Below are 12,138 nucleotides of genomic sequence, written 5' to 3'. Positions count from 1 at the left end.
GAAATCACAAATGACACAAACAGAAGGAAAAATATCCCATGCTCATGGATTGGAAGCATCAATATTTTTCTTTTTAAATTTTTTTTTATAATCCTAGGTCTTTTGCAGGAAGAATCAATATCGTTAAAATGACCATACTGCCCAATGCAATCTACAGATTCAGTGCAATTCCTATCAAAATATCAACATCATTTTTCACAGAATTAGAAAAAAATTGTAAAATTCATATGCAACAACAAAAAAAAAACCTTCATAGCCAAAGCAATCCTAAGCAAAAACAACACAGCTAGAGAGGCAGCACATTGCCTGACTTCAAATTATAATACAAGGCTAAAATAATCAAAACAGTGTGCTACTGGTATAAAAATAGACACACAGGCCAGGTGTGGTGGCTCATGCCTGTAATTCTAGCACTCTGGGAGGCCGAGGTGGGTAGATCATTTGAGCTCAGGAGTTCGAGACCAGCCTGAGCAAGAGCGAGACCCCGTCTCTACTAAAAATAGAAAGAAATTATATGGACAACTAAAAATATATACAGAAAAATTAGCCAGGCATGGTGGCACATGCCTGTAATTCCAGCTACTCAGGAGGCTGTGGCAGGAGGATTGCTTGAGCCGAGGAGTTTGAGGTTGCTGTGAGCTAGGCTGACACCACAGCACTCTAGCCTGAGCAACAGAGTAAGACTCTGTCTCAAAAAAAAAAAAAAAAAAAAAAAACACACAGAAGAAAGGATGCACACACTTGCAGCCAACTGATCTCTGACAAAGTCAACAAGAACATACACTGGGGAAAGGACACCCTTTCCAATAAATGGTGCTGCCAAAACTGGATAGCCATATACAGAAGAATGAAACTGGATTCCTATCTCTCACCATATGAAAAAATGAACTCGAGATGGATTAAAGACTTAAATGTAAGATCTGAAATAATAAAAATCTTACAAGAAAACCCAGGAAAAACTCTTCTGGACACCGAAGGCAAAGAATCTATGACTAAGACCCCAAAAGCAAATGTAAGAAAAACAACAGACAAATGGGACTTAATTAAACTGAAAAGTTTCTGCACAGCAAAAGAAATCATCAAAAGAGTAAACAGACAACCTATAGAATGGGTGAAAATATTTGCAAACTATGTGTTGACAAAGGACTAATATCCAGAATCTACAAGAAAAAAGCAAGCCCCTTGAAAAGTGGGCAAATGACATGAACAGGCATTTTCAAAAGAAGGTATATAAATGGCCAATAAATATGAAAAATGTGTGTGCTTGTGTCTTAGTTTTTAACAAAAAAGTTTAAAATATAAAAAAATTTTTTAAATAGAAAAAAGCTTATACAATAAGGATATAAAGAAAATATTTCTGTACAGTTCTACAATGTGTTTGTGTTTTCAACTAGGTGTTATTACAAAAGAATCAAAGTTAAAAAAAATATTAAAAAATTACGGTAAGCTAAGATGAATTTATTTTTGAAGAAAATTTTTTTTATAAATTTAGGGTAGCCTAAGTATACAGTACTTATAAAGTCTACAGTAACGTCCTTAGCCTTCACATTCACTCACCACTCACTCACTGACTTACCCAGAGCAACTTCCAAGCCTGCAAGCTCCACTCATGGTAAGTGCCCTATACAGGTATAGCATTTTTATCTTTTACACTACATTTTTACTGTATCTTTTCTATGTTTAGATAACAAATACCACTGTGTTACAATTGCCTACAGTATTCAGTACAGTAACATGATGTACAGATTTGTATCCTAGAAGCAATATGCTATACCATAGAGTTTAGGTGTGTAGTAGCCTATGCCATTTAGGTTTTTGTAAGTACACTCTATGATGTTCACACAATGATGAAGTCACCTAAAGATGCATTTCTCAGAATGTATCCCTGTCATAGCAATGCATGACTGTAAATCTACGTGCTACATAAGAAAACCAATCTAATTAACACAGAGTAGTACTCAGTTATTGTTGACTGATCTCTACTTCTTTCTATTGTTTCTATTATTAAGGAAGAGTCTTTCTTTAATAATCTTTTGTCTTTTATAACCCACAGAACCAATCCATTTTTCAGTTAAAAATAACTGACAACCTAAGATGTAATGAAGTCAAATATTCTATTAGGTTATGAATTATAGAATGTCTGATTTCCTCAAGTACTAGGTTTGATAGTTGTTATCTCTGACATTTCACTTTGACAATTCTCGTTTTATTTATTCTGAAGGTACATCTTCATTCTTTCAAATGCACATTTTGGCTTGTGATTATCTTTCAAATATATTTTTTAGAGCAATTTTTGTGAAACCATGGATAAGTAAAAAATTTGTGTTATTTTTTAATATGATTCTGTCGTGGAACCAATGCAGTGCAGACAGCTCAAAATATCAATGAAGTGTTTGGGAAGTATGTGGCTAATGAACCCACAATATGTCGATGGTTTGAGAAGTTCTGTTCTGGTGATTTTAATCTTGAAAATGAGCCATGTGGGTGACCTGAGACCAAGGTGGATAATGATGAGCTCAAAGTTGTAGTGGAAGCAAATCCATCTCAACCTACACATGAATTAGCAGCAAGGTTTGACATTACTATTCCAACAAAATCGGACCATTTGAAACAAACTGGCAAGGTAAAGAAGCTGGATAGATGGGCTCTGCATGAATTAAATGAGCATCAGAAGAGAAATTGTCTCAAAGCTTGTCTTTCTTTGCTGTCATGACATAAAGGCGAACCATTTTTACACTGTATTGTTACGTGTGATGAAAAATGGATTCTTTTTGACAATCCCAAGTGTTCAGCACAACGGCTGGATAAAGATGAAGTGCCAAAACACAGTCTAAAACCAAACATTCATCCAAAAAAGCTAATGGTGTCTGCCTGGTGGTCCAGCACTGGTATTTTCCACTACAGTTTCATGAGACCTGGTCCATTGATTACAGCAGATGTCTACTGCAACCTATTGGACGAAATGATGAGGATGCCTGCGACTAAGCAGCTAAAATTGGTCAATAGAGACAGGCCAATCCTCTTGCAAGACCACATATCTCAAAAAACAATGCTGCCCAAAATACAGAAGCTGGACTTGGAAATTGTCATCCACTTGCACCGACTACCACTTCTTCCAGGCTTTGGATCACTTCTTGCAAGGAAAAATATTGGCTTCTCAACAAGCTGTGGAAAATGGCTTTCACGATTTCATTGCCACTCGCTCTTCAGGCTTTGCTGCTGGCATAAGCAAGCTACCATTAAGATGGCCAAACTGTGTCAACAGTTTAGGCACATACTTTGATTAATTGTACTGCTTCTTGTTAGAGATATAATCAATTAAACTTTTGATTAGAAACCGGACATTTCATATTTAATGACCTAATACCATCTGAGCCCAGGTATTGCAGAGAAAGGGTCTGAAAGGCCTGATAGCATGCAAGGGCTTAAAGGAAGAGAAATACTTGCTCACACAAACCCAACAATTGGTACAAGTCTTATATCTAGCTACTTTCCTATATTTCCCCCTTCACAAATATTACTCTGTGTCTACTATGCTCTAGACCTTAACACTGTGTGACTGATCTCAATACTAACATGTAGCCCGGAACCTTGAGGGCTGTGTATTCACCTCAAAACTGCAACTTTTAAAGAAAAGAAAAAGAGATGAACGGCATTTCTGTTCTGTAATAAATATCTGTGCAATCACTATGATTTCATTTCCCACCTTTTAAGTTCATAATCTCCAATGGTAGAGGTCAAATTGTTTAATGCAATAGGTAGATGGTTTAAAAACTCCACCTAAACCTTGATTTGTCAGTATTCAAAAGTCTGATAAATCATTTAGAATCCTTGCAATGTCTTATCAAACAAGAAAAATAAGAGAAAAAGATTTAAGGCAAAACCTTGAACTCTCTAATATCCAAAACAGCATATGCATGTGTGGGAACCAAACCCCACTTCTCTCCTTCAGCTTCGGTCATCATTCCAGTCGATGCAGTGATAAGGACATCCCCTTTGTGAAATCTGGAATAGCCCCAAAAGACAACTAATTAAAGGAAAACACATTTTTAATCTCAGATCACACCATCTTACCTTTTAGTCTAATTGTGTACATGAAAATTTCCATAAATTTAAATTTTTTCCTAAAATGGGCTATTCCTAAGGTCCCTGAAGGGCTTTCAACAAGAAGTACATTTCTGCTGGGCGCGGTGGCTCACACCTGTAATTCTAGCAGTTTGGGAAGCTTAGGCAAGAGGACTGCATAAGGCTAGGATTTTGAGACCAGCCTAGGCAACATAGTGAGAGTCCCATCTCTACAAAAAAATAAAAAAAAAATTGTGGAGATGTGGTGATGCATGCCTGTAACCCTAGCTACTTGGGAGTCTGAGGCAGGAAGATCCCTTAAGCCCAAGAATTGGAGGTTACAATGAGCTATGACTGCACTCCAGACTGGGTAACAAAACAAGACCTGTCTTGGGAAAAAAAAAAAGAAAAGAAAAAAAAAAAAAAAGAAAGAAAAAAAAAGAAAAAAGAAAAAAAGTACATTTCTAAGTCACAGCGTATCAGACAAATTATCACATTCTTCGTTTCTTTTTTTTAGAAACCTATCAACAAAGGAAATTTCAACAAATTTCAAACAATTTCAAATTGTTTGAAATTTGAATTGTTGAAATTTCAATTTGAAATTCAAATTGTTGAAATTTCAGCAAACTTCAAATTTATCAACAAACGCTAAATTTTCACATGGATTACAAATAAGGATAAAGATGTGAAATACCAAATGCATTTCCTAAAAAAGAACATCATTTTATGTAGCAAATCACTGAGCTTTTTAGTTTTGCTACTGAATGTGTATATTATTTAAACAATTTTCCAGTCCCTATATATGGATTATCCATTTAAGGCTTAAATTCTGAGACTTCTCTTTTCCCACCTTCCCTCAAACTGGTATTAGTAAGTACAAAATACTTTTTTCATTTTATGCCTTCCAGATTTAAATATTTTGGATTATCTACAATTTGGATTAACCGTAACCATCAACGGGGATAACTGACGACTGACTGTAGCAAGTACATAAAGTGAATTCTATTTTAAAAACAACTGCCCTAATAACTAAAAATGACAACTTCTGCAATCTCTGTTCTAAATAAGGCATGATGTTTTCAAATGGCCTCTTTTATCATAAAAGAAAAAAAAGGAAGAAGTGTTTACCTTTGATAAAGCATTCTGAAAGAATTATCCTTACTGAAAGTTTGGCTATCTGAATGCATAGCAATCCTTTCTGGTATCCATCCAGTCAGTGCATGAAGATCAATATTCTGCAGCATAAACACATCAGGACTGTCAACATCATATTTAAGATCGTAAATAAATCCCCAGGGTAGCTATTAAATCTCACTGATTTGGTACAATGATTTTGGTAGGAATAAATCAGAAGGTAGTTGTTTTCAGCCTGTAATAAATTTCTTCTTTAACTCGAATTCCTAACTGGATTTAAACACATACACGTTTTTTTTTTTTTTTTTACAACCTTCACTACTCTTTCCAAATACAAGAAAACTGCTTTACTGGTGAATATGATGAGAACTCAAAATGTATAACAGAAAAAACTGCTTTGATAATGACAGTCACTCACCATTTAGTGAGTTCTTACAATATAACAGTCACTTCTAATATTTCACATACATTCCCATTCTTTCTAATCTATATTGGGTAAATTAACAAACAATGGATTACAAAGCAAAACTAAAAGTATTTGAAGGATACAGCAACTGAAAGTGCATGCTGGCAAGAAAGAAACTATAACAGGATACTTACATTTAACAGAGTTAAATACATCCTATTGCATTTAACCATGACGTACACATTCTTTGCCTAGCATTATTAAGAACCTGAAGCCTGAAGGAGGCCTGGTATTAGGCAGAGAAACTAATCAGTTATGAATGATGGGTAATTTGTATACATAACTTCATCTTTACAACTCTGAGAGGTGAATATTATCCATATACTACAGACGTGCAAAGAGGCTAAAAAAGGTTAAATACCTTTTTCTAACAGGCCAGTTAGTGTCAAAATTTAAAGTCATGCCAATCTGACAAATATCTAGCTTAAGTCTACTAGTTTACCTCATGTAACTAAAGGACATTGACACACATCTCAATTTTACAGGTTAAATTGTGTTAAGGTTGGGGAAAAAAACTCCTTAAACCTGAATTTACAAATTAAAATATACCTAAGGATGAAAATATGACATATCCATTTGATCTGAATAGGCTGCTCTGGAAAGGTATACTGTATTTAATTGGTTCTGCATCCCAACATAACTCGAGATAGACATTTTAGGCTTTCCTGGATATGGAATTATACAGTGTACTATCCTAACACAAGAAAATATGTATTCCCATAATAAGGGATCAACATTTTTCAGGAGTTAATAACCTGTTTTTTCTACAAGTAAAAACAACATAGAGAATTTTTCAAATTTAAAACAGTCATATTAAATAGTATAAGCCTGGATCATCCTATCTATTACTTACTGAGTTGGATCCTGGGAAATCATATCCTCCCATGACTTTCATGTATGCTTTTTCTATGAGAGAAACCCATAATTCACTTTTGTTGTTGGAATAAGAACAAAGCAATTCTCCCTTATGATCCACAGGTAACTGGTCATCGATTATTACCTGGAGAAAGAGATCATAAAGGTGGAATACAATATCTTAAAATCCTTTCTATCAAGGAAAAACAATACCTTTCATACTGATAAAATAAAAAGCACAGTATGCCTATTATCAAGGTAATGACAATTTCATGTTTTCAGAATCAGACCAATTATAAAATATTGATTATTTTAATATGATGTCTTTAATCTTACAAGCTAATCTCACTGTTAGGTGATAAGCTTGAACCAACTGGTTAAATGTTATTTAACTACCACCAAAATAACAGGTTGGGCATCGCAAATCATAATAATCCAAAATTCAAAATGCTCCAAAATCCAAAACTTCTTGAGCCAAGATGATACTCAAAGGAAATGTTTACTGGAACATTCTGGATCTTTGAATTAGGGATGCACAACCTGCATGTATTCTGCAAATATTACAAAATCCAGAACACTTTTGGTCCCAAGCATTTTGGATAAAGAATACTCAACATATATGAGAGATTCTATAGTAGAAATACATATTATATTTAAAATAATTACAAAAGGATCTCACTATTAAGGTAAATAAGAATATTATTTTCTGTCATTTTAAGCCAAACCTGTAAAAAAGACTCATGCATAGTTGTAAAAGTAGAAAATTATGGCTAACAATATATTTAAATAATAGAGGAAATAATCACCACAAAGATATAGTTTCTAATTCATATTAAAAAGTGATTTAGGAGATATGGGATTAAGAATTTTGGAGGCCAGGTGTGGTGGTTCACACCTGTAATCCTGGTACTCTGGGAGGCCGATGCAGAAGGATTGCTTGAGGTCAGGAGTTCAAGACCAACCTGAGCAAGAGCAAGACCATGTCTCTATAAAAAACAGAAAAATTAGCTGAGTGTGGTGGCATATGCCTGCAGTCCCAGCTACTGGGGAGACTGAGGCAGGAGGATCACTTGAGCCCAGGAGTTTGAGGTTGCAGTGAGCTACAATGACGCCACTACACTCTACACCTGGTGACAGAGCGAGACCCTGTCTCAAAAAAAAAAAGAATTTTGATTTAACACTAATAGGAAGATTATGCAACTGCGTTTTAAGATTCTTTAAATAAGGTTAAGAACTAGAGTTCATTGTAGAGTACACTTGCATAAAAAAAAGAAAAAAGAATTATAGTTCAGAAAAAACATCCTCAATAATTTTGTTTAGTCTTTCAGTAATCAGCTTAAATACTCAAAGGGTATTCCAGACAAGGCCATCAGCACACCAGGAAACTTGTTGGAAATGCAAATTGTGTCCCATCCCAGACCTACCAAATCAGAAACTCTGGGCATGAGGCCCAGCAATCTGTCTTAACAAGCCCTCCAGGTGTTTCTGTACACACTAAAATTTGAGTACAGTCGTCCCTCGGTATACACAGGGTATTGGTCCCAGAACCCTCTACATACGAAAATCTGAACATACTCACGTCCCGCAGTTGGCCCTGTGAAACCTGTACACATATGAAAAGTCGGCCCTCCCTATACATGAGTTTCACATCCTGTGAACTGAGGTTGGTTGAAAAAAAAAAATCCATGTGTATGAGTGGACCCGCGCAGTTTAAACTTGTGTTGTTCAAGGGTCAACTGTATTACTGAGCTATAAAGCAATGATTTTCAGACTGCAATCACCAGGGGAGCTCTTTAAAATGCAGATTCTGATTCAGTAGGTCTGGGGTGAGGCATGAAATTCTGCAATTCTAACAAGCTCCTGGGTGATGCTGACATTCATGCATGGATCTGGGGGTAGACAGGTGCCTGAGAATCCTAATAACACAAGGCCCTCATTACAGTTCAGAATCCTTAAAGAAATTAAAGTAGTGTAACTTAAAATTATGCATATATTTTGCAAAGGAAATAATTTTATAGGCTTCTTACATATCAAGTTATGACTACATATAAATTCTTCTGACCTAACAGATTTAGTTTCTCTGATTTCCATTTAATAAAAAAAGGTAACTAAGAATTTTCAGATTAAAATTCATTTCAAGCATTAATAATCCTAGTTCAATGTTACTTATTAAAACTTTGTATAAATTTTCTCAAAATCATGTTAAAAACTTTATACTTGTCATATTTTTAATCTACAACGCTATTGACAGTAATATATATTACAGACTCAAATTCAACTAAACTGACTTTAAAAACGTTTACATAGATAACATTTCTTAATGATTCCACTCAAGAGTCAAAAGTGGGGAAGGCAGAGAGAGGAGGAGCAGGGGTGGAAAGAGACATTATTCACCTTTCTTGGGACACCATTGAGGTGAAGTTTTACCATATATTTTCCACATGGATTGTACTCTGGTTCACCATCCTTATTCTGAGGGTAAATTATGCTTTTGTAAGGAAAATAAATATTGAAATACTGACATTAGTATTCAATATCAACTGCTATACAGGATATTTCATTTAGACATATGCTACTGTCTTGGCAATTTCTAAAAATAAGCAGGAGAATATTTTCCTTTAATAGGCCTACAGAAAGAATTTCATCCCAGTCTGTGATTTACTATAAATAAATACATAAGTATCTTTTATTAGGGCATAAATTTCACAATATTCTCAAAAGTGCTCAATTTTTAATTACATGCTTTAATAAACCATTAAGTGAATATATTTTAAGCCAGTTAAAATAATCTTTTACCACTGGCCACAAGAAGTAAAGAGAAGACCACTTCAACTAACCACAACTAAGGCAACTAGGTGCAATTCTGAAATAACGTTACATAAAATTATATAAGATACTTGAAACAACTACCAGTATCAATTTTCTTTTAAATAAATTTAGATCAAATCAAACATATTGCAAATTATTTACTTATATGGCAAAGAGCTGAAACTAAGGACTGTATCTAATTCACCTTTGTACTCCCAAAGGAGTTAACACAAAAGCCACTCAGGAAAAGTTGAGCAAAAAAATTACAGTGCTTAATAATTTTTACAATGAATGATTTTAAGCTATATCTCTTAAAAACTGAAAGTAAAAGTATCTCAGAAACATTTCAGTACATTCTAAAGCAGTTCCAGCCAACAGAAATATGTCGTTTTATTTTATTTTTAAAAAAAAATGAGACAGAGTCTCACTCTGTTGCCCAGGCTAGAGTGAGTGCCGTGGCGTCAGCCTAGCTCACAGCAACTTCAAACTCCTGAGCTCAAGCGATCCTCCTGTCTCAGCCTCCCGAGTAGCTGGGACTACAGGCATGCACCACCATGCCCGGCTAATTTTTTCTATATATATTTTTAGCTGTCCATATAATTTCTTTCTATTTTTAGTAGAAATGGGGTCTCGCTCTTGCTCAGGCTGGTCTCGAACTCCTGAGCTCAAACGATCCGCCCACCTCGGCCTCCCAGAGTGCTAGGATTACAGGCATGAGCCACCGCGCCCGGCCGAAATATGTCGTTTTATATTTTCCAGTAGCCACATTAAAAGTTAAAGAAAACTGTAAAACCAGTTTTAATAATTTAATTTAATCCAATATATCCAAAATATTATGGTTTCAACATATAGCCAATACAAAAAAAAATGAGATAGTCTGTAATTTTACATTTTTTTGGTGCTAAGTTTTCAAAATCTCATGTACGTTTTATACTTGTAGCCCAACTCAATTCAGAATAACCCACTTCAAGTGCTCAATAGCCGTATGTAGCTAGTGGCTACCTTATCATACATACAAAGTATTATCAATATGACATGATTTTACTTTGACCAATTTCAAAACATATTAATTACATACATTAACTACATGTGCATATATGTTCTTAAACTGTTTTAGCATATTTTTCACATTCATAAATCATCAGCTTAACCTCTACAGAAGGGTCATAATATTCTGAGTGATATGCCCTCTCCACTTTCTACACAGATAAGGCCTAAGTTTTTAATTTCTAGTTAGGAGACAATTATATGAAAAGAGTTAAAGGGAGAAATACGAAATTTTACCTGGTAATCAACTTCTTATTAAACCGTCTTTCATAAGCTGCACTAATAGCCAATGATGCCACAAAGGAACAATCCGATACTATTGTCTATTAATAAGAATAATTTATTAACATATTCATTCATTCACTTTCAACACTATCACAGTATTTAAGCATTGCATCAAACACCTGACTTTGTATACTAAATATCTTCTTGATTGTCATTTGAGTAGGAAAATAACAGAAATGTCATACTGCTGACTCATATTTTATTTACACAAATCCTAGAAAAATTGAATAATGTATTTCAATGAAGTTAATTTAGAATTAAATATTTAAATATTTTTCTTTTATATCCCTTATCAAAGGTGAAATTCAGATTCTCAAGTTTATCATCTATAAGCACATAATGATAAATGGGATCTACATAAAAATCTATAATTGCTTAAAACAGTTATTCATATTTATATTATTTCAGTATGCTTCAAACTGTGCAGAGTGAATAATTTTTCCAATTATAGTCATGCACATGAATACATAATAAAAATCTAAGGAAAAAACCCAATCTATATTCAAATTACTTTAAAATGCTAACTTTCATATAAAATTATAAAAAATAAATGTTTACCTGCTTTATGCTAAAACTAGACACAGTATATATCATTGTAGGATTGTTGGTGAGGTCTTCTGGTCGTACCCATTTGGAAAATGTAGTTTTTTGTTTAGGTGATAATGGTAGCTTGCCCAATCTATCACTGAAGTAATAATAAAAATTAAAACAATAATAAAATTAATCTTAAAAGATGACAAAGTCAAAATTGAATTGCTTAGAGTTTTTTTTTGGTATAGTGATCATAGCTATACTTATGTTATCCTAAAATAACCCACCAATCAAATATGGCTCTTTACACTTAACCTTAAATCCAGTCAACCTGATCATTTTCCCCAACTAAAAGATATACATAAATAATTGAAAACAGAAGAACAATCTAAATTCATTCTAGTTATATTTTCTTTTTTTGAGACAGAGTCTCACTCTATTGCCCTGGCTAGAGTGCCGTGGCATCAGCCTAGCTCACAGCAACTTCTAACTCCTGGGCTCAAGCAATCCTACTGCCTCCCGAGTAGCTGGGACTACAGGCATGCGCCACCATGCCCGGCTAATTTTTTCTATATATATTTTTAGTTGTCCATATAATTTCTTTCTATTTTTAGTAGAGACGGGGTCTCGCTCTTGCTCAGGCTGGTCTCGAACTCCTGACCTCGAGCAATCCACCCGCCTTGGCCTCCCAGAGTGCTAGGATTATAGGCGTGAGCCACTGCGCCTAGCCTTATTTATATTTTCTTTAATAATTTAAAAGATTAATTTAGCATAGTTATGTTGAAGAAATTCATGAATAAAACGGGGCCATTAAGAATAGTACGAGCTGATTCATTCAAAAGGCCCGAGGAAGCTATGTTGGCTCTTAACAAACTCCTCTCTACAAGGCTAATAGTGAGTAGCTAATTTACTAAATACTAACCACGTGCCAGGCATCATGCTAAAGT

The 12,138-nt window shown here is 34.5% G+C and overlaps 1 protein-coding gene across 6 annotated transcripts in view; it reads right to left on the bottom strand.

Annotated features, from left to right (window-relative positions):
* Positions 1–12,138, bottom strand: part of CAPN7 (calpain 7) — a 49,429-nt gene that overhangs the window by 19,031 nt on the left and 18,260 nt on the right. For all 6 annotated transcript variants that reach the window (XM_069473257.1, XM_069473260.1, XM_069473261.1 and 3 more), the window contains 6 exons: positions 11,219–11,345; positions 10,613–10,698; positions 8,915–9,008; positions 6,519–6,665; positions 5,194–5,300; positions 3,885–4,005 (listed from right to left, as the gene is read on the bottom strand). In XM_069473257.1, coding sequence (XP_069329358.1) covers positions 3,885–4,005; positions 5,194–5,300; positions 6,519–6,665; positions 8,915–9,008; positions 10,613–10,698; positions 11,219–11,345 — 682 coding nt within the window. The remainder of the gene's footprint in view (positions 1–3,884; positions 4,006–5,193; positions 5,301–6,518; positions 6,666–8,914; positions 9,009–10,612; positions 10,699–11,218; positions 11,346–12,138) is intronic.

Source organism: Eulemur rufifrons, chromosome 7 (assembly GCF_041146395.1).
Source record: "Eulemur rufifrons isolate Redbay chromosome 7, OSU_ERuf_1, whole genome shotgun sequence".
Taxonomy (NCBI): Eukaryota; Metazoa; Chordata; class Mammalia; order Primates; family Lemuridae; genus Eulemur; species Eulemur rufifrons.
This window is presented reverse-complemented; position numbering and strand designations above follow the sequence as displayed.